Source organism: Taudactylus pleione, unplaced genomic scaffold, assembly GCF_031769625.1.
Source record: "Taudactylus pleione unplaced genomic scaffold, aTauple2 ptg000755l, whole genome shotgun sequence".
In the NCBI taxonomy this organism is placed as follows: domain Eukaryota; kingdom Metazoa; phylum Chordata; class Amphibia; order Anura; family Myobatrachidae; genus Taudactylus; species Taudactylus pleione.
Window position 1 is genome coordinate 582,238 of NW_028285157.1, and position 23,397 is coordinate 605,634.

General features: G+C 46.3%; 1 protein-coding gene across 1 annotated transcript; it reads left to right on the plus strand.

Moving 5' to 3' along the window:
- The first annotated feature begins 1,094 nt into the window (after positions 1-1,094).
- On the plus strand, positions 1,095-23,109 carry LOC148477049 (glutathione S-transferase Mu 4-like). Its single transcript, XM_088457309.1, has 8 exons — positions 1,095-1,275; positions 1,429-1,504; positions 8,048-8,112; positions 9,160-9,241; positions 15,598-15,698; positions 15,791-15,886; positions 16,024-16,134; positions 22,864-23,109. The coding sequence occupies exons 1-8, from the start codon at positions 1,243-1,245 to the stop codon at positions 22,954-22,956; spliced, it is 657 nt and encodes a 218-aa protein (XP_088313435.1). The 5' UTR covers positions 1,095-1,242; the 3' UTR covers positions 22,957-23,109.
- The last annotated feature ends 288 nt before the right edge of the window (positions 23,110-23,397 follow it).

The window sequence follows — 23,397 nt, forward strand, 5'->3', positions numbered from 1 at the left end:
GCATTTCAATGCCTCAACATTCTGTCCAAAGAAGCATGCATTCTGAAATCCAATAATCATGCACAATACAATGTATCTATGTGTTCCAAGTAAATAGCAATTTCAGTGAATATACAATGTAACAAAAATTATAGCATATTGATATGTTTCAGGGCATCTCAGCTCCCTTTTTTTCAAAGTCAAATTCCCACTTTAGCTTTGACAAAAAGTTGCTGAGATGATCTGAAACGTTGGCATGGCACAGCAGGTGGTAAGATCAGCTCTATCAGTGGTCAGCAAGGGCACTCTGACCAGTCTGCGGCTATGCAGCAAGCTTCAATGCACTGTGTGTTCTGACACCTTTCTATCATTGTGAGCATCATTTCTTTCAGCAATTTGTGCTACAGTAGCTCTATAGTGGGATAGGACCAGACAGACTAACCTATGCGGAGAGTGTTGTGTGAGGTATCTAACCAGAGGGGAAGGTGTTTTGGGAGGGATCCAATCACAACACTCTCCGAACAGAAGCCCATAGGCTTCTATAGGGTAACGTCATCATAAGATGGTGTTACCCACCGCATCCAAGCTTGGTGCATGAGAAATGCGGTCAAACCCGAATTTTGGGGGTTTGAACGCATTTCTCCCGTTGCTGCATCCCGCCCATTGTAACTAGATAATCAATGTTATTCATTTCACCTGTCAATAGTTTTAACGTTATGGCTGATCGGTCCACCGATCAGCCATAACATTAAAACCACTAACAGGTGCGTAATTAACATTGATTACCTCATTACAATGGCTGTTAAATGTATTTTCCAGCACCTGCTGTTCTTTGTGTATTATTTGAATGTTTCTAATAGCACAAATAGTTACAATATTTTAGATGGTGAATAAGAAATGCAGTATAAACTGGTATTCTATGATTTTGTATACACGTTTTATAACATACACACTGGTGTATTGTAGTTAGTGTGTGGGTGTGTGTGTGTGAATGACACAGATTGCTGCATAACATATTACACGACCGGTCGAATTACTACAGTACTAGCCTGACAAACAGTGGGAGCGGTCCTCCCAGCTCAGCCCACCCCTGCTGGTGTATATACTGTAGCATTCCCATCACAAGGGGTGTAGGCAGAAGCCCGGAGCGTTATTGGTGTGAGTCTCAGCTGTCACGTGAGCGCCTGAGACGCGGTAACTACTAGTACTGTGTCTTATATACAGCAATTCTACGGACAACGGCTGCCCCTCTGCCTGTTCAGGATGATGATACTCGGATACTGGGACATCCGCGGGGTGAGTGTGTGTGTGTATATATAACCTATTTGTGGGGGGGTGTGGCTGCGCTGCTATAGCGGGGGTGACTGGCGCGTTGATTGCACACACCATGGCACCCTGGTAATGGAAGTGTTTGTGTTTCCTCTCTCCCCTGTCTGGTTACACGTGAAGTTGGCTCATTCTATCCGGCTGCTGCTGGAATATACCGGGACTCCGTATGAAGAAAAGCTGTATGTGACCGGGGAGGGTGAGTGCCTGAGGGGGGAGGGGCTTTGTGTACCCATGTAATGTGAGTTGGGATCGTGCAGTAACTGATACCTGTAGCTCTAATTAAATATATTGGATGGCTGTCTTTTTATTGTTATATTATTATTGTCGTAAACAGTTCAGTACAGGAGCCAGACAACACAATTTTTAGGGCTGTTTATTAAAAAGTTGGGCACTAACTAATTATATAAATTGTCGAAAATGTTTTCAAAACTAATTAGCAAAAGGTTCTGTTTAATAGTCTGGGGGAGTTCAATTGTTTTTTTTGAAGCTGCAGCTCCTCTCTAAAGTGTTGGGAGCTATTCAGTTGTTTGCTGCTGGGTGTGAGTGCCGCAGGTGATTATTACATAGGGGCCTATTTATTAATGATCACATTTGAATTGTGATCTGGATGTGATATTAGAAAACATGATTGCATTACAGAATTCGATCGTACCGCCCGGATATAACAAAAAGCACATGCAGGGGCTCTGAAAGGCTCCTGTCCCTGCTATGTGCTGGGAGTGAAGTGACTGCGTTAGGGGTCTTTTCACTGCAGTGCATGCGCGGTCTGACAACTAGGGGTGTGCATCGGCCACGTTTTGTGTTTTGGATCTGTATTTTAAAAAATAAAAACAGCTAAAAATCACAGAATTTTTTTTTTTTTCCGGCTCCTATGCTATTATTAGCCTCAATAACATTAATTTCCAGTCTATTCTGAACACCTCACAATATTGTTTTTAGTCCTAAAGGTTGCACCGAGGTAGCTGGATGACTATGCTAAGCGACACAAGTGGGCGGCACAAACACGTGGCCCATCTAGGAGTGATACTGCAGTGGCAGACAGGATGGCAGTTTGAAAAACTAGGCCCCAAACTGTACATAATGCAAAGAAAAAAAAAGAGGTGCAAGATGGAATTGTCCTTGGGCCCTCCCACCCACCCTTATGTTGTATAAACAGGACATGCAAACTTTAACAAACCAATCATTTCAATGCCAGGGTCTGCCACACGACTGTGGCTGAAATGATTGGTTCATTTGGGCCCCCACTAAACAAGCTGGCAATTAATCTGTCCCTGCACAAACTGGCTCTATGGAGGCAAGATGTCGTCCTCATCCACCGATTCCTCACCCTCTTCAGTGTTGTGTACATCCTCATCCTCACAGAGTATTAATTCGTCCCCACTGGAATCCACCACCACAGGTCCCTCTGTACTTTTCTGGAGGCTGGTCTCCCTGGAAGAATTGATAATTAATTTTGATGAACATCATCTCCACATTTTGTGGAAGCAACCTCCTACGCCTTTCGCTGACAAGGTTCCCGGCTGCACTAAACACTCTTTCGGAGTACACACTGGAGGGGGGGGGGGGGGGCAACTTGGGTAAAATAGAGCCAGTTTGTACAGGGGTCTCCAAATTGCCTCTTTTTCCTGCCAGTACAGGTATGGACTGTCTGACATGCCTGCTTGGATGCTGTCACCGATGTAATCCTCCACCATTCTGTCAATGGTGACAGTATCATATGCAGTGAAAGTAGACATGTTAGAAATTGTTGCCAGGTCCTTCAGTCCGGACCAGATGTCCAAACTTGGTCCTGCCTGCCCTGCATCACCGCCAGCGGGTTGCTTAGGATACCTAAGTTGTTTCCTGGCAGCCCCAGTTGCGGGAGAAAATAAAGGAGCTGTTGACTTGTCACGTTCTGCTTCAGCCGACAGTGTTTTCACCAGCAGGTCTTTGCATCTCTGCAGGCTTGTGTTGGCCGGAAAGAGAGACACCACATAGACTTTAAACCTAGAATCAAGCACGGTGGCCAAAATGTAGTGGTCTGATTTCAACAGATTGACCACCCTCGAATCCTGGCAAAGCGAATGAAGGGCTTCATCCACAAGTCCCACATGCCGAGCGGAATCGCTCCGTCTTAGCTCCTCCTTCACTTTCTCCAGCTGCTTCTGCAAAAGCCTGATGAGGGGAATGACCTGACTCAAGCTGGCAGTGTCTGAACTGACTTCACTTGTGGCAAGTTCGAAAGGCTGGAGAACCTTGCACAACATGGAAATCATTCTCCACTGTGCTTGAGTTGGGTGCATACCCCCTCCTTTGCCTATGTCATAGGTGGATGTATAGGTTTGAATGGCCTTTTGCTGCTCCTCCATCCTCTGAAGCATATAGAGGGTTGAGTTCCACCGCGTCACAACCTCTTGCTTCAGGTGATGGTGGGGCAGGTTCAAGAGTGTTTGCTGGCACTCCAGTCTTCGGCACGCAGTCGCTGAATGGCAAAAGTGACCAGAAATTTTTCGGGCCACCCAAAGCGTCTCCTGCACTCCCCTGTCGCTTTTCAGAAAATTCTGCACCACCAAGTTTATTGTGTGAGCAAAACATGGGACGTGCTGGAATTTGCCCAGATGTAATGCCTGCACAAATACGCCGACGTTAATCCCTTAATTTGAAAGGAAGGAAATCATGTAGTAGTGCCCCCATAGTTATACCTCTGTAGCAGTGCCCCCATATAATGCCCCAATAGTTGTGCCCCCATACAATGCCCCTGTAGTGCCGCTTGTACAAAAAAAACCCTTTCCTTAATCCCCGCTCCTGCATCCGCCGCCGTCCTGTCTGCCCGGCTGCTCCTCGGATCTATGGAAGAGATGTCATGACGTCTCTCCCATAGTGTGCATGGAGAGAGGTGGAAGCTGGAGTTCAGAAGAGAACTCCAGCCTCCGGCTAACGCAGCGATGCAGGGAAGGAGCCGGGCGCCCGCTAGTAATAACATCTCAGCGGGCGTCAGGCTTAGATACTCCCTGCGGCACAGCCGGGCATGCATATGAATCATTCTATATTATAGTGATTCATATGCATGCCCGGCTGTCCTTCCATTACCCCCAGGAATTTAATTTTTACCCCATGTGGGGTAATTTACCCCTGTTCCCTGACCACTGATATAGAGGGTTGAGTTTCACCGCGTCACAAACTCTTGCTTCAGGTGATGGCAGGACAGGTTCAAGTGTGTTTGCTCGTGCTCTAGTCTTCAGCACGCAGTCGCTGAATGGCGAAAGTGGCTAGAAATTTTTCGGGCCACCCAAAGCATCTCCTGCACGTCCTTGTTGTGTTTCAGAAAATTCTGCACTACCAAATTTATTGTGTGAGCAAAACATGGGACGTGCTGGAATTTGCCCAGATGTAATGCCCGCATAATATTGGTGACGTCAGATATCAAAAATCCCCAGGAGAGTCTAAGTGGGGCAAGCCACTGGGCGATTATTTCCCACAGTTTCTCTAAGAGGTTGTCGGCGGTGTGCCTCTTACTGAAACCGGTGATACATGGCGTAGCCTACCTTGGAACGAGCTGGCGTTTCTGAGCTGCTACTGGTGACGCTGCTGTTGTTGCTGCATAAGGTGATACATCTACCCAGTGGACTGTCAGTCATATAGTCCTTAGTCTGCCCTGTTCCACTTGTCCACATGTCTGTGGTTAAGTGGACATTGGGTACAGACGTCTCTGTATATTCTCGGTATCGCCTGCATAGTGAAGTGGAATCTAGACGGGATTTGGTACCGGGGACACACTACCTCCATCAATTGTCTAAATCCCACTGCACTAATGGCAGATACCGGACACACATCTCACACCAACATAGCAGTCAAGGCCTCAGTTTTGCGCTTTGCTTCAGGAGGACTGCTGTCGTACTTCATCCTCCTCGCTAAGGACTGTTTGAGGGTCAATTGTTTAGTAAAAGAAGTAGTAGTGTTCCTACTTCCTCTCTGGGATGATGAACGACCACCAGCAGCGGCAGCAGTAGGTGTAGCAATGCAGGATCCTACGGAGGAATCCCGGATATGAGAGTCAGTCATGCCAGTGACATGGCCTGCAGGACTACTTCCGATCCTGACTAAGGAGGAAATTGACGAGGAGGGAGTTGACTGTGTGGTTTGCTGGCGCTTGGATACAACAGGACATAGGGATTTAGGTGTCCCTGGGCTGCTTACGGTCTTAGCCAAAGTTTCTGAACTTGATAGTAACTTTTTATGAATGCGCTGCAGGTGACTCATAAGGGAGGATGTTTCTAGGTGGTTAACGTGCCTACCCCTACGTATTTCAACTTTGCATATGGTACATATGGCAAGAAAGTTGTTGTCCGGATTTGGATAGAAATATTGCCAGACCAAAGAGGTGGAATGTTTGGTCTCCTGCCCAGGCATGACCTTGATGGGCTTTTTCATCCCACGGACAACAGCTGTCTCCCCCGGAGCCTGATTTAAACAAACCACATCACCATCAGAATCCTCCTCGTCAACTTCCTCCTCAGCGCCAGCTACACCAATATCCTCATCCTGTTGTACTTCAACAGTGACATCTTCAATTTGCATATCAGCAAGTGGACTGTGGGTGCTCCTTCCAGCACTTGCAGAGGGCATGCAAATGGTGGAAAGAGCCACCTCTTCCCGTCCAGTGTTGGTAAGGTCAGGCATCCCAACTGCTGCCACACTTGGACTCTCCTTGGGAATTTGTGATATCTTCTTAGAACGCACAGTTCTTTGCTGTGCTTTTGCCAGCTTAACTCGTTTGACTTTTGTAGCAGGAGGAGGGCTTCCATCATGTGAAGCTGACCACTAGTCATGAACATAAGGAAAGACCTTAGCCGTTCCTTGCCACTCCGTGTCGTAAATGGCATATTGGCAAGTTTGTTTCTCCTCAGATGATTTAAATGTTTTTTTTTTTAAGGTCATTTTCCTGAACTTTGTCATTTTGGGATTTTATATGCCCTCTACTATGAAATTGGGCATCAGCCTTGGCAGACGATGTTGATGGGATTTTATCGTCTATCATGACTAATGGCAGCAGCTTCAGCACTAGGAGGAAGTGGTTCTTGATCTTTCCCGATTTTTATTTTTATTGGACAAATTTTTGTCCTCCATTTATATTCTGTTGATATATTCGTGCGGCTAAGGCGCACACAAAAACAGAAAAGAAGAATTTTTTTTTTGCAGTGCACCTTGGGGGTTACACCACCCTTTAACAGACTTATGGCACAGGCGCACACTTGGCGCTGCTACTTTGTTGATGCACGTGCGGCTATAGCGCACACAATTCACAAACACAGAAAAAAATAATTGATCCGACTCTGCTCAGGGGGGGGGGGGGGTGTATCGGATTCCATAAATCCGAACCAGCTCATCCCTACTGACAACACATGCGCTGCTGCCATTGTCTGGGGAGGTTTCCTATGGAACCCTCTCCTAGTTAGTTATACGATGTGTAACCTATAGACTACAGCGGGCTACTGCCATTTTCAGATGTCGGTAGATGCGGGGGCCAATCTCCGGTATGCATCGCATTCCGGAACTTGTTAAGTATGGAAGCATCGCATCCCCCCATAGATTGGGCGTTTCAACTGCCATCGGGATTGGAGGGATCGCAACAGGTATTGGAGATATCTGCTGCAGTCCCTCTGTCATACATTCGGGGGATACTAAATATTTGCGGTAATTCCCCGCAAATGGGTGGTTTCTGGGAATAAGCTGCAAATATTAGTTGATAAATGGGCCCATTATAGTTTGTATTGCACCCAAATGCACTGTGATTAGCATCATAAAGTGGCTAAATCTTTCCACGCTACTGGGTAAAATGCCCAAACTGCAGTTTGGGTGCACAAAAGCCTGACTCTGTGCCACAGACACCCATTATTTCTGCTCAGACCCTCCTGAGGATGTAAGCAGAAATCCACCCAAACAATTGAATAGGCCCCAGGTGCTGCAGCAGTGCAAAACTATTGATTTCAACCCTATGTCTCCTTCTCTGGCTACTGTGCAGTTTGTACGTGGGACCATAGATGAGAATGGTACTGTTATATGGGTGCTGTCATATAGGAGCACACATTGTTTGCCACTTTGGTTTCGTGATGCACAGTTTACATCAACTTAAGCAGCCATTGAATGATCTCTTGGTACCTTAATTCACTACAATATGTGCACTCGACAGGTGCGTTATCCAGCTAAAATGTGTACATTTGAATTACAAAACTTGTTTACTCTATTCTATGACCTATTTAGTTTAAAGTTATATTTTGATATTAAGTCCTTTTTACAAGCATGTGTGAACAAGCATCTTATAAAATCCTCCTTGCTTGGGCACCTACTGTTGCATTATGTGAATGGTTAGAATAATCCAGTCCTGTAACAATTATGGATAATTCACTAAGATTGCAACACCGGATGCATTACATTGTGTGTGAGGCACAAACCATTCATTTTATGTTATTTTGACTCATGTGAATGGCTCAAACATTCTTTGTAAAAAGTGCTGCAGAATACATATGCGCTATATAAATAAAGTTGGCCGTACACCATTAGATTATCTGTCTAACCAAGTAATTTATGGGAGCAGATGACAATCGACCATATACTCTCAAATGCTGTAAAATGGCCAAAAACGGCAAATCAAACAAATTTGTTAAATCAAACAGATGGTTGGACAGATAATCTTCAGGTGTATTGCCAATTTAACTGTTAATAAATAAATGTATTCATTATTACTGTCCTATTTCTGCAGCACCAGACTTTGACAAGACTCAGTGGCTGGATGAGAAGGAGAAACTTGGATTGGACTTTCCAAATGTATGTGAATTAGGGATTAGAGGGAAGGGATTTACTAAGCATAGTGCTGAGGGCCTGATTCAGAGCCGCTCTTAAGCGGCCGCTGTTCTCTATGAGCGATGTTCGCACAACTGCGCATGCGTATGGGTCGTAATGCGCATGCGCAAACCAGTCATTGCGGTCGGAAATCGTGCACTCGCAAAACAGCGAGGGGCTGCTAATTTGATTGACAGAATGTACCGTTTGTGGGTGGTAACAGGGGAAGGTGCTTGAAAACGGGGGAGTGGAGATCCGAACGCAAGCGTGCCTAACGGTAAAAAGGGCGTTTAATGGGAGTGCATAATTAGTAAAGGAGCATCATCGACCACGTCACTTGGTTGTCTTTTAGCCTGAACTGCTCGCAGTGATTGTGGTCGGAAAATCCTACCTCAAGCACTGCGAGCAGTTGAAATGCCTTTCGATGTACCCGATTAATCATATAAATACCGGAGATGACGTGTGATGCGAATGGCAAAGGGGCGTCTTTACAAAATAGCGAGTGCATTTTTCGTTCAGACTTAGAGGTGTCAAAAAACCGCAATGAGCGAGCGCTCAATTTAAATAGCCGGCCCCTTTTTTGGAACGACCGTCCGCAAATAGCGTCCGGCTCTGAATCAGGCCCCCTGTATACAGAGTGTGCGCCTGCAAGCCCCTTAGGCAGCCTCAAACTGAATTGCACTGGGATAAGCAGACACCGATCTCGACACTGTACCTGGGGGGGTGGGGCAGCACAGGCAGTGACATCGGCAGGTGCTCCAATCCAGCGCTGACGTGTCATGAGCCGATCCAAAGGAAACACTGAGTGGGCTGTGTTGTGGGGTTGGAGTCAAACACTCCCCAAAAGAAGACCCTACACATGCCTATGATCAGTAGATTTAGTTGTGCTCTATAATTGCTTGAAGTTTCACTGTAAATAAGGCTGTTTTTTTATTTTATAGGGATGGAGGGAGGAGATTATTTTATCTATGTTGACTGACTATTGATTTGTACAGACAGGGAATAAGGTTGTAAACTTGTGATATTCTACAGCTGCCATACCTGTTGGATGGAGACATTAAACTGACTCAGAGTAATACTATTCTGCGCTACATTGCCCGCAAGCATGGATTATGTGAGTATTGGCTCTTGGTTCATATGTATCGTGTACTGTTGGGCCTTTTGTATGTGCTATGTTTTGACCTTTTTTAACCTATATATAAAAGGTGTTTGACTAGAGTCAGAGAACCTTTTGACATTTAGGATTATATTTATTAATCGGAAAAAGGTTTACCTTTAGAGAGCGGAGAGAGTGGTGACTGCAACAAGAGAAAAAAACATGACACAATAAAATTGTACAGCTATTGCAACAATGTGTTAAGTATAAAACCTATCAAGTGAATGCTAGTTTTCGTATTGGATCCTGAGTATGTTGTGAACCCCAGTGGGGTCATAAATGAAATGTCTGTTTTGCTCTCTCTGGATCATTCCCAACTTGAGAGAGCCAAATGGTCCAGTGGTCGTTCAGATAAGTTGGTTAAATCAAACAAATTTAACCAACTTGTCTGGACAACTATTTTAATTTATTTGCCAGCATTTGGGACCGACTGTTTCCTACATTACACGATTTTCGTTCCAACCAGTTTGTTGTTTAGGTGTCTCACATCAGGAGCTACTGTGACTATCTACACCAGGTCTGGCTAACCTGTGGCTTTCCAGCTGTTGTGAAACTACAAGTCCCAGCATGCCCTGCCACAGATTTGCTATTAGGGAATGCTAAAACTGACATGGCATGTCTGAACGGGATGTCCATACCGACATCGGAATCCCGACAAAGGACTTAAGATAGGCATCGGAATAACGACGCCTATCTTAATCCCGATGCCAGAAGGATGCCAGCCCGAACAAGATATGTCCTGGGCGCCCTTAGCATTATCCAGGGGTGGGGGAGACGGTTTAGGGTGCGGATTAGGGATAGGCACCCCCGGGGGGAGGTTAGTGTTAGGCACCACTAAGGGAGGGTTAGAGGGGTAGGCGTTAGGGTACTTGCCTGCCCTGTTAGCCGCCGGGACAACCCATTCCGTCTGGACTTGTAGTTTCACAACAATTGCAGAGTCACAGGTGACCAACCTGCTCTACACAGTAAATATGGCACCAGCTGCCAATGAGCAGTATCCCAGCAGTGAGTTCATCATGTCGGAAGTCTCTTCTCCTCTGACTCTGGGTCCTAGTACACAGTATGTATAGCAGAGAGGAAACTGTGCCGTAGAACACTGTTCTCGAACAGGAATGCTAATCTTTAGATGTGTGGCCAGATTTATTATTCAAAGATAAGTGCAGAGATATAGGAGATCATATTTACTAGATCAATATAGTGGCGTTGCTGCAAGCATGAAAATTTATTTCCAGGAGAGCAAATATCATCTGGAATCGTCCCTGTAGTGGTATGGGATAATAGTTTGATCTCGTGGGGATAATGTGTCTGTGATTTTGTGAGAACTGACTGTTTAATGACTGCATACAACCTATATACCTAAGGATTTATAATTTCTCTGTAACATTGTTATAAAGTGGTTGCTCACTTAATAACCCTCCATCTGTGCACCTAATTTTATGATGTGCTGCAGGTCACGGGAGGAGGAGCAGAGACCTTCCATTGCTGGATTACTGTGGTTATAGCATTTTGTGCTATCGACACTAGGGGCCTGTTGTAGAGTTGATTATAACTCTGTTTCAGATAATCCCATATGCAGAGTTGTACCTTATTCTTACGCTTCATAGCCACCATCAGTGGGCCCTTGCACCAGCTTATGCTAATCATAGGCAAACACGGGGGGGGGGTTCTGATTGCCTGGACCCCCCCTTCCCAGCCCACACCATGACCACAATAGAAATCGTAATATAATAGAATATTACTAATGCTGCATGTTCTTCTCAGTATCACAAATCGAATAATTAGCACCACCTGTTGATCTTTTAACATGTGTCAGTCAGTAATAAACTAGGAGATATGGAAAACATGCACTGTTGGGGGGGCACTGCTATAGACTTCAATAGAATTAATTAATACCATTTAATAATACACTATCCCAGTGGTTCCCAAACTGTGTGCTGCGGCACACTGGGGGACCTTGGGACACTTGCAGGGGTGCCTCAGGTTGGTGGTCCAGCACCAAATCAAATTATTTATGGTCAATGTATTGTAAATATGTGCACAAACAGAAGCACAACCTGTCCACCACTATATAACCAAACCTATGGATGACGGGTAAGCACAATTTACTTCACTTTTACTACATTTTTTCTGAAGTTCTAAATAACAAACTTTTGACTTAGGGGCGCCGTGAAAACAATGCTGTTGCACTAGTGCATCGTGATTCAAAAAAGTTTGGGAACCGCTGCGACAGTCCAGTGCATTAGGAGACTAATATGTACAGTGCATCCGGAAAGTATTCACAGCGCTTCACTTTTTACACATTGTGCTACAGCAGTGTTTCCCAACCTCGGTCCTCAAGGCACATTAACAGTCCAGGTTTTAGTGATATCCAGGCTTGAGCACAGATGGCTAAATCAAAATAACTGAGGTGCTAATTAAGACTCCTGTCCTCCAGTATGGCTATCCTCAAAACCTGGACTGTTAGTGTGCCTTGAGGACCGTGGTTGGGAACCCCTGTGTTACAGCCTTATTCCAAAATGGAATAAATTCATTTTTGTCCTCAAAATTCTACACACAATACCCCATAATTACAATGTGTCAAAAGTTGTTTTTTTTTTGAGATTTTTGCAAATTTAATTTAACAAAATCTACCTAAGAAATCACATGTACATAAGTATTCACAGCCTTTGCTCAATACTTTGTTGATGCACCTTTGGCAGCAATTACAGCCTCAAGTCTTTTTGAATATGATGCCACAAGCTTGGCACACATCTTTGGGCAGTTTCGCCCATTCCTCTTTGCAGCACCTCTCAAGCTCCACCTGGTTGGATGGGAAGCGTCGGTGCACAGCCATTTTCAGATCTCCCCAGAGATGTTCAATCGGATTCAAGTCTTGGCTCTGGCTGGGCCACTCAAGGACTTTCACACAGTTGTCCTGAAGCCACTGCTTTGATATATTGGCTGTGTGCTTAGGGTTGTTGTCCTGCTGAAAGATGAATCGTCGCTCCAGTCTGAGGTCAAGAGCACTCTGGAGCAGGTTTTCATCCAGGATGTCTCTGTACATAGATTAATGCAGCAATCTCTCTATCCTGACTAGTCTCCCAATTCCTGCCGCTGAAAAACATCCCCACAGCATGATGCTGCCACCACCATGCTTCACTGTAGGGATGGTATTGACCTGGTGATGAGCGGTGCCTTGTTTCCTCCAAACTTAACGCCTGGCACTCACGCCAAAGAGTTCAATCTTTGTCTGATCAGACCAGAGAATTTTGTTTCTCATGGTCTGAGAGTCCTTCAGGTGCATTTTGGCAAACTCCAGGCGGGCTGCCATGTGCTTTTTATTAAGGAGTGGCTTTCGTCTGGCCACTCAACCATACAGGCCTGATTGGTGGATTGCTGCAAAGATGGTTGTCCTTCTGGAAGGTTCTTCTCTCTCCACAGAGACATGCTGTAGATCTGACAGAGTGACCATCGGGTTCTTGGTCACTTCCCTGACTAGGGCCCTTCTCCCCCGATCGCTCAGGTTAGACGGCCAGCCAACTCTAGGAAGAGTCCTGGTGGTTCCGAACTTCTTCCATTTACGGATGATGGAGGCCACTGTGCTCATTGGGACCTTCAAAGCAGCAGATATTTTTTTGTACCCTTCCCCAGATTTGTGCCTCGAGACAATCCTGTCTCAGATGTCTACAGACAATTCCTTGAACTTCATGCTTGGTTTGTGCTCTGACATGCACTGTCAAGTGTGGGAGTTTAACACAGGTGGACTCCAATTAAGCTGTAGGAACATCTCAAAGATGATCAGTGGATACGGGATGCACCTGAACTGAATTTTGAGCTTCATGGCAAAGGCTGTACTTATGTACATGTGATTTCTTTTAGGTTTTTTTTTTTTTTTTAATTAAATTTCCAAAAATCTAAATTTTTTTTTTACACGTCATTTTGGGGTATTGTGTGTAGAATTTTGAGGACAAAAATCAATTTATTCCATCTTGGAATAAGGCTGTAACATGACAAAATGTGGAAAAAATGAAGCGCTGTGAATACTTTCTGGATTTTCCACTGTACATATATGTCTAGGGCAATGCTAGGTTCTTCTGCTGCTCCCCCAGACTTGCTACCATACTCTGGAATGGTGCCCATATCTGAATAAACTTTCAGCTCAGGCAGGATGGCAGTACTACCACATTTAATGGCTTACTGTGATTGCTGGTCTTGTATATGCTAGAATTATGATACTCAAAACACTTTGTATGATGCATATTAAATCTGGATAAGAGCTAATTATACCCTCTTCATGGAGCCGCCACACTCGTAAAATCAAGCATTTGGAAACCCCCTTTTAGAAATCCGGCATTTGCCGTACCTGCTGCAAAAGATGTAGAGTTGTGTAACCACACCTTCACTGAACATTGCCTATGTGAATGTGTCCTGATACAGCCCAATTACACCTACTGAGTCGTGTACAAATCTGCAATGCTCATAGTTGCATAATATTGTTTACAAAGCGTGCATAGTGTGAGAAAATGTAGGATGCGCTTTGCCCCTAACCCTAATTCTCCCTTAGGAGTGCCTAACCCTAATCTCCACCCCAGGGGTTCCTAACCCTCCCAGGGGGCGGTGCCTAACCCTAACCTCCCCCCAGTGGTGCCTAACCCTTCCGGGGGTCTGGCTAACCCTAAGTTCCCTCCGGAGTCCATAAGCCTAAAAAAAAAATGGGGTCCTATCTGACCATTTATGGGTCCCATCATAATTTATGCTTTAAAGCTTCCCATATGCTCCTCAGACCTCCACACATACACCTTAGAATGCCCATCTGATACCTGCAACAGCATCAGACATCCCTATGTGCCCCTTAAATACATATTTAATGCCTACATGATCCTACATGTGATATGATTGTACACAAACCCTATAGAGAATAAGGCAGTAGGTAATAAAAGGCATATTCATGTGTGTTCTATCCCAGATAAAAACGTTTTCAATGGTGGTACGTAAACATTAAGTAAATACAGGGGACCACAGCAGATATTAGAGATCTGCTACAATCCCCTAGTCTTCACGTTAGGGCAGGCAGATGGCAGGGCGCGTATCATAAAGGCACCCTTCAGTGCGCGCCCAAAAAAGTGGCATGGTCACTCAGAAAAGGGGATGTGTCCTTGAGATTCACCCCCTTTTCATCACTGTAGGGGGCATGCCCAGCACTCATAGAGATACTGGGCTGCACCCAAGCTCTCTGCAGTGTGAAATAGATGCTCTACCATGCCGGGCACAGCGGTCTGGCGGGTGGGGACGTCCACTTTAGCTTTTCACTGTATAGTGTCCCTTATTCACGTTACACCCTAGTAGTGCCCCTTACAACACATTCCACGCATTAATGCCTAGCCTTTTCACACTATGCCCTTTACACATTATCCCACACAGTAATATCCTTTACACATTATGCCACACAATAATGCCCCTTACGCTTTATACCATGCAATAAAAATTGATTCCAGCAGATAAAAAAATTCTCTCCATATTATTCCATGTGTGACTCCAAGGTCAAAAGGCAGATTTGATTTGCATGGAAAAAGTCCTCAGCAGTATTAATATAAGCAGAATAATTTTGCATACATGAAATCCCCAGCAGTATTAGTACTATAAGCAAAGTCTGTTAGGTGTGAAGCAGTTGACTGGTCTTAGAAAGCAGTTAAATCTATTATTCTGGATAGTCAGTGTCAATAGCGTCTGGAGCCGGGAGAACCCCCTCTTGCCGCATCAGATGGTAAGCAGCGTCTGGTGCTGGGGGAATCCCCTCCTTCCACTGCTCTATGTGGAAGCCCAGGGTCCGTGGATAGCACTGCACCCCTTCAAGATAGTGTTGCCGTCATTCTAACCTGGCGGCAATCGGAGCTCGCGGACCAGCATCTGCTGCTGATTGGCTGCTGGGCTGAGAGTTCCAATTGGCCTGCGACCGGCACCTATTTGAATGACAGCACTGGTATTTTATCTGCAGGGCGGGTGTGCTGGGTCCCTGGGGACGCGATGTGCTTTGGCCAATCCCTGTCAGGGATTGTCCACAGCACAGCGCTTCTCTGGGGACCCAGCCACTTTTTTAAAAGTGAGTCCCCTGTCTGCAATAGTGAGTAAAATACACGCTATAGCGCATATTTGTGGTCACGGTCTTCCCCTATCCTGGCAGCTGTCATTAGGTCCGTGCATTAGTCAAGAGGAGTAGCTATGAAGCACCACTTTGTGGGAGGAGGCACTATGGAAGAAAGAGGATGTTGGTCAAAAGTGGACAAGCTCTTTTAAAATTAAGTTTGTTTTCCCCCCTCCTCCATACATTGCTCCAGGTGGTGATACTGAAAGTGAAAAGAACAATGTCTCATTTCTTGAAAACCAAGCCATGGATTTTCGGATGGCCCTTGTTCAAATTGCCTACAACCCTAACTTTGTAAGTAGAAAAAAAAGAAAATTAACAACCTTGGATTTGGTTTTTAACAAAAATGTAACGTGCCAAATAACTTACTAGTGTACATTTTTCAGGAGATGCTGAAGGGTCCATATCTCGAGAAGGTTCCATTAGCATTGACCAGATGCTCTAAGTTTTTAGGGGAAAGACACTGGTTTGCAGGGGACAAGGTAAATACTTTGTAGTACAGTACTTATATTGCTATGGCATTGCAACCTAAGCTCTTAATTTGTTTTGTGCGTTTTCCTCTAGCTTCTGATTGGGAAGTTAGCACCGTCATTTTACATTTTTCTTTTCTTCTTCCCAGCTGACGTTTGCAGACTTTCTGATGTATGATATCCTGGATCAGCACAGGATGTTGGAGCCCACCTGTTTGCAGAACTTTAAAAACATGCAGGACTTCCTGACCCGATTTGAGGTAAAGATTCTATTTTAGCAGCTTTGTACAGAAGTAGGAGAGTCTCAGAGAGTAAGATGGATGCTGCCCCCCCTCCCCCCTCCGGTCCTTTTTTAAACCCTCCAAATTCCTTGCTCTGCCCTCAGACTGTATTGCAGTAATCGCACGTTAAAGCACTATTTACAGTATTTTGCACACTATTCTGTTGCACAACTTGCATATGTATTGAAGAAGGTGGAAGAGCCATAGTAACAGGTGCTTTTAGGGGGCCTATTCATAGAGTTGTAGGCCTGTTCATAGAGTTGCAGTGGTGAACACTTAACTACCATGGCAATTCAGCTTTCCTCCAGTGAGGGGACAGCTGCCCTAAAAATCAGTTATTCCCCCCCCCAATCCCAATCCCTATCACTTATGCTTACCCCTGCAGATCCTGTCTAGTGCATATGTGTGGCGGAGGAGTCTGATCTTTTTTCAGCCCGGACCCCCTTCCTATCGGAAGGAAGGGGGGGGGGCTCTAGGAACTAATTAAAGGTTACTGCAGGCAAACTCCATAGACTGTCAGTTTGTGGAGTTTGTTGGATATTAGGCAGACCCTAATAATGAGTGGGCCCATTACTAAAAACTGGAGTTTCCTTGTGTGTAACGGCCCGATCGTTACAATGAACAGGCCCTTAGGTGTGGAAAGACACAAATGAAATTTTAACCTTGGTTTGTATAAACTTATTACAACATCCTTCATGGTTTGGGTGATTCGAAAAAGATTCCACTGCTCTTATACAGTCCCATATATCTCCCTGACTGTGTAGTGAGCTTCTTCTGGCTTCATCCTTTGTAATTGTGCACTACAAACAAAACTAGAGGCTGCTTTGACCACCAGTGGCATAACTAGGGTCTTTGGAGCCCAGTAAAGATGAAAAACTGAGCCCCCCAAACTGCTTGCGCACCCAAATAAATGGGCATGACCAGATGCCGCAAGGGGCATGGCCACTGAAAACTGTGGCATATCAAAATGACACACCACCATTTCTCGTCACTCTGGGAACATTCTTTCCTATTCCATATGCACCTTGATGCCACCCAGTGGTAATGTGCCTTATGCAATGCACCCAGTAGCAGTGCCCCTTATGCAATGCCCCTTTCTACTTCAGGGTCCACAGGGTTGACCTTGGGGTATAGCTGGATCTGGATCCACGGGCACCATGCAGTTAAAGCTTTTCCTGCTCCTAGGATGCACTGGGTCCATTCTCCTCTATACCCTGCCCCTGAGCCACAGGCACCTCAGTTTAAATTGGTGCCCGGCTGGAGTCTGGTCACCGTTAGCGCAGGGGGGCTGAATAGCAGCCCCTAAGCTTATTGTATTTTATGAGGTTTTTTTTTTTTTAAGATTAATTTAACTTTTTTAAGTCTCTTCAAAGTGGTAGCATTGGACGTCCAGGCTGCCGCTCCTGCACCCCACTGGCGCCGCGACGCCAGTACAGATCTGGGGATCGCGACGGGACCCCAGAGTCTGTACTAGCCGGGCTCTGGGGAATCCCGCGACTGCTGCCGGAGCGCCGGGGATCAGGTAAGGTATATGCAGTTGGCTGCCTCCGGTTTCTGGGGACATACCGGAGGCACTAGCAGTGTAGCAGTGGTGGCGGGACCACTAGACCACCAGGGAGTAAGTTGCCGGCAGTGGGAACCAGCGTCCCGGGGGTTAAATGCTAGCCAGGGGAGGCAGCCTTCCCTGTCTAGCGGCTCCTCCCCTCAGGTCAGTGTGCCTTTACACTCTGGTCTGGCGACGCTGAGCTGCATTCCTCCTTTGGCCACTCCTCCTCTGAGGTTTTCGGCGGCCATCTTCCCTGGCAGCATTGCAGATCTCTCAGGCAGCGTGTGGACCGGTCCCCCTGTGTACCTCTCAACTGCTAGGACAGTGTACACAGCACTATAGCCCTCCCAGACACTGAATCTGGGCAGGTTTGTTGTAGTGACAAGGTGCAGTGAGTATTAACTTCAGCATTGTATGTGACTTTTGCTAGTGCTGACTATCTGTGCTTTATTTCTCCTTACTGTCGGTCTATAACTATCCCTTTCCTTCTCTTACAGCCCTGGCAGGTGTGTGTGGGAAGGCCTGGAGGCCTTATCCTTTTAATGGGGAGATTTTGTTGGGCCCAGACCTGGACAAAATTGTTGCTACCCTGGCATAGTCTAAGTCTGCGTTTCTGCCATCAGCAGCTGCGCCTTCTAAGGCTAGGACCTCGGCCTTTCGGTCCTTTCGTACTCAGAGGAAGTCCAAGGATCAGTCCTTCCCGAGGCAGTCATCAACCAAGGCCACCCCTAAACCAAAGAAGCAGGCCTGGAGCACTAGATGCCCTGCTTCCAAGCCAGAGGATAAGCCTTCAGCCTGACTGGACGGGCCTCTCTCTGGGGGATCCCAGAGTGGGAGGCCGACTTCTTCATTTCGCCCAGTGCTGGTGCAATACCACCACAGATGCTTAGGTATGAGAAGTGGTCTCTTAGGGGTACGCCCTTTCCTTTCATCACTCTGCGCTGGTAAGGCCTGGCGGTGTCTCCTTTCCGTTTGGCATGGGCGCCGCCATCTTGCCTTCTGGCCATGTGATGCGGCTGGCCAATCCTGGTGAGTCACATGTTCCCTCTGGCCAGTAACAGTACGGCATGGGGTATTTAGGAAGGGTCAGTGCCTTCCTTCTTTGCCAGTGCAACGTGTATCTCAGCCTAGCTGAGAGGGAGTTCTCTGTGCTTATCCTGTTCCTGTGAGTTCGCTGTCTGCCAGTCTGCCTGTCAGCTCCTAGCTTCCGCTGGACTACCCCGCTTCCTCCATCACCCTTGCCCATACCTGAGTGCCTGAGCCTGCTGACATCCTTCTCATTTGCCTTAGTTCACTACCTGCATACCTGGCTATTATTTTCCTGCATCACTACCTGCATACCTGGTTGATTATTTTCAGTCTCACTACCTGCACACCTGGACAGCTCTAATTGTTTCTACTTGGACATTAGCCCATTACTCCCACCACAGAACTCTTGTGCACATTTATATATTCCTGGACTTTTATTTACTGCCATATTTTATGTCTACTCAAGCACTTATTAAAAAACCTATTTTTTTATTCAAATCCGCTTCTATGTTCGCTCCTGCTACCACCCCAGGTCCACAAACAACCCAGAACATAACAAGTTCCTTAGAGTGCCCAAATTCAAGATGGAAACTTTGCGTTCCATCATTCTGGCTATGGAACCGGGGGATTATATGCTCTCCCTGGACATCCAGGACCCCTACCTCCATATTCCTGTAGCCCTTTCACACCAGCGGTATCTGAAGTTTGGCTATACGCCAGCTTACCTTCCAATTTCAGGCTCTGCCCTTTGGCCTTTCCACGTCTCTAAGGGTGTTCACTAAAATTATGGCTGTCATGGCTGCCCATCTGCGGAGCCAGGCTATATGGCTTCTGCTGTATCTGGATGACCACCTATTGCTGGCAGGCACTCCAGAGGTACTTCTACAATATCTGCACCTGACGATCGTTTGTCTGCAAGTGCACTGGTGGCTGATAAACTGGAAAAAGTCCTCCCTGATTCCGTCACAAAGGATGGTTCATTTTGGAGTCCTTCTGAACTCTCATCAGCAAAGAATCTTTCTGACTCCAGAAAGATTTTCTCCCTACAACTACGAGTGAGCAGTTGTCTGAGGAGTTCCCAGGTGTCTGTTCACTCGGCAATGAGAGTTCTGGGGTCCATGGTGTCGGCATTAGACATGGTGGAGTATGCCCAGTTTCATTCTAGACCCCTGCAGGGGCTGAATCTATCCAAATGGAATGGGTTACCACACCGGATCAGGATTCAGATGCTGGTGTTTTCTCCAGAGGTACGCCTGTCACTTGCTTGGTGGCTTCAGACATCACAGCTCACCAATGGTCGCCCCTTTTGGTTCCGCTTTCACTGCAGGGCTGTTGGACAGCGGAAGAAGCGGTTCTTCCCATCAACATTCTGGTACATCGGGCCATGTACAGGGCCTTCCGGTTGTCTGGTCACTCTCTTCAAGGAAGGGCCGTGCAAGTTCAGTCCGACAATGTCACCACGGTGACGTACATTAACCATCAAGGGGGCACTCGCAGTCAAACAGTGATGTCGGAGGTGTCACGCATCCTGTCTTGAACGGAGTGCCACCTTTCGGCCGTCTATGCAGTCTTCATTCCAGGCGTTCTCAATTGGGAGGCGGACTTCCTCAGCCATCACGACGTGCATTCTGGGGAATGGTCGCTTCACCAAGAGTTATTTCAACTACTCGTGGACAGGTTGGGACTGCCGGAGGTGGACCTCATGGCCTCCCATCACAATCACAAGCTTCCCGTGTACGGGTCCAGGACGAGACGCAGGCGCAAGCCTGGTGGACGCGCTGTCAGTGAAATGGACATTCCAGCTTGCGTATCTTTTCCCTTCGATATCCCTGCTACCTTGGGTCCTTCGGAAATTCAAGCAGGACGGCGTCATGCTTCTGCTGGTGACTCCGGCTTGGCCCAGATGTCCTTGGTACTCCGATCTTTGGAGCCTATCCATCAACGCTCTGTTCCCTCTGCCTCAGCATCGGGACCTGTTGTCTCAGGGGCCCTACATTTACCCGGATCTGGGTCCTGTGTCTCTGACGGCATGACTCTTGAGACATCAGTTTTAAGGTCCCGGGGTTTTTCCAGCTCAGTCTTCAGCACGATGCTACAGGCGCACAAGCCTGCATCTGCCAGGATTTACCAGAGTGTGTGGCATACTTATTTTCAGTGGTGTGAGTCCAGAAACTACGATCCTCAGGCATTTTGTGTTTCTAGGGTTTTGGCGTTCCTTCAGTCAGGTTTGGACCTAGGCTTATGCCTAGCTTCTTTTGAAAGTTGTGTCTGCACTACCTGTGTGGTTCCAGCGTAGGATAGCTACTCTGCCAGATGTCCGCACCTTTTTCCAGGGTGTTCTCCGTATTCAGCCTCCCTTTGTTCCCCCGGTGGCTCCCTGGGATTTGGTGGTGGTGGCTCGGGCCCTGCAAGGTCCTCCATTTGAACCTCTTGAGTCAGTGGAACTCAAATGGTTGACGGTTAAGATGTTTGGTTGGTTGTTTTTCTCCTGGCGATTGCTTCGGCCAGAAGGGTGTCAGAATTGGGGGCGCTCTCTTGTCATCCTCCTTTTCTGATTTTTAACCAGGACAGGCCGGTGCTTCACACTCGCCCAGATTTTCTACCTAAACTGGTTTTCTAAGTTCCACATTAATCAAGAGATTGTTGTGCCGGCATTTCAGTCACCTGATCTCTCGGCTGGTGAGGCTTCTTTAGATGTGGTCAGTGCTCTCAAAGTTTGTGGACTGGACTAGTTCCATTCAGAAGTCTGATTCCTTGTTCGTCCTCTTTTTTTTGTTTTTTGTTTTTTTGTTTTCACAAGGGGTGGGCCTGCCGGCAAACAAACTTTGGTTATTTGTGAGGCTTATGCACAGGAGGGTTTGCCTGTTCCGGCCTCTGTTTAGGCTCATTCCACTATGTCTATGGGTCCCTTGTGGGCTGCTAGCTGTGGCACCTTTGGCTGTTCAGCTGTGTAAGGCGGCCACGTGGTCTACCATCCAGACCTTTCTGAGGTTCTACGCTTTTTGACATCTTTGCCTCTCGGGATGCTTCCTTTTGGGCGCCAGATTCTCCTTTCAGCACAGGACCTGTGGACCCCCTATGGACCCTGAAGTAGAAAACAAGAGCTATGGTAAGAACTTACCTTTGTTATCTCTGTTTCTATGACGTCCACTGGGTGCCCACCCTGACGCGCTTGGCTTCATATGGGCTATGTGGCTGGTCACCGGTTTTCCGTCTCCCTTTCTGTGGGTATGGTTCTTGAGTGTTCCAGTCTTCCTTCTCTCTGTTTTTTCCTACTTCGGCCTTGGCTACTTACAAACTGAGCTGCCTGTGGCTCGGGGGCGAGGTATAGAGGAGGATGGACCAGTAGTAGTAGTGCCCTCAGTAGTAGTGACCCTTATGCAGTGCCCCAGTAGTGCCCATTCTGCAGTGCCCCCAGTAGTGCCAATTATACAGTACTCCCAATAGTGCCCCGTACACATAAAACACACGCAGTTACACATAATTTACTTACCTGAATCCTTGCTCCTGCGTTCGCCGCCGCCGCTCGCTCCTCTGGTCCCACTCGGCACTATGGGAGAGACGTCATGATGTCATGATGTCACTCCCTTCACCCACTGCGGAAGTGAGCTCCAGCCCGGCTCCGGGCCCTGGCTGCAGCAGCCAATAAGCGTATGTCTGATTCTCTTATTGGCTGCAGTGCTAACACAAACACACTGCTGCCGGTGTGTTTTAGTGTGTAGTGCCGCGGACCACAATGCCCTGGACTGCGGCCACCTATTATTTTTAATTAAAGAACAGGAATGTTTTGTAAATAAAACATTTAAACTTTTGTTAGATATTAATTGTTTAGTAATTTTCAATGCATGGGGTTATGACCACTTCTCTACAATGTAAAAGGCTGACATTTGAAAAACACTGCCGCCTTAGCCAGCTATGGTGGCAAAGCATTACAGGGCACTTACTAAGCATTGAAAAGCGGTTCTTTGTGTCAGTTACCGTCTAATACATGGTGCCATCTGTGGATAGCATTACATGTTATTTATCAGTCCTGTTTCCAGCTCTACATACTATTAAACGTTTTAACATTTCACATTTAATGTCTTTTTAAAACTAATTTATTCATATTTTTTTCTTTTCACTCTTCTTTCCAGGCTCTGCCAGCTATTGCTGCATACATGAAATCACCCCGCTTTATGAAGACCCCAATTAACAACCGAACAGCTTATTGGGGCAACAAAAAATAATTGTATTTGACAATTTCACTTACTTTTTGAAGATTTTTTGTTATTCCTGCCATTTCATGTTTCTGCAAACATGATTTTTTGATTATTGTACTCATCTCTTACTGAACTGTAGAATAACTGTACAATAAAGTTGCATATAATTAGCTACAGTAATGGAAGTGTGTGTGTCTTAGTGTTTATATATAATATACATTTTTCTTCTGCATTGGTGTTTAATGCTCCTCATTTGAATTAAAACTAATATTAATTTTTGTACAAACCAAAATGAATTCTTCTACAATAGCATAGTATATTTAAGTGACCTGCACTTCATTATGCATATTTCTAATTCTGTATAGGACTCCCCCTCTGAGTTTCTGCTGTGTTATGCTGCGCTCTGAGAACGAGGCTCTTGTGATTTCGGCAACAGAGAGCCCTATAATGTGAGATCTGTTTCCTCGC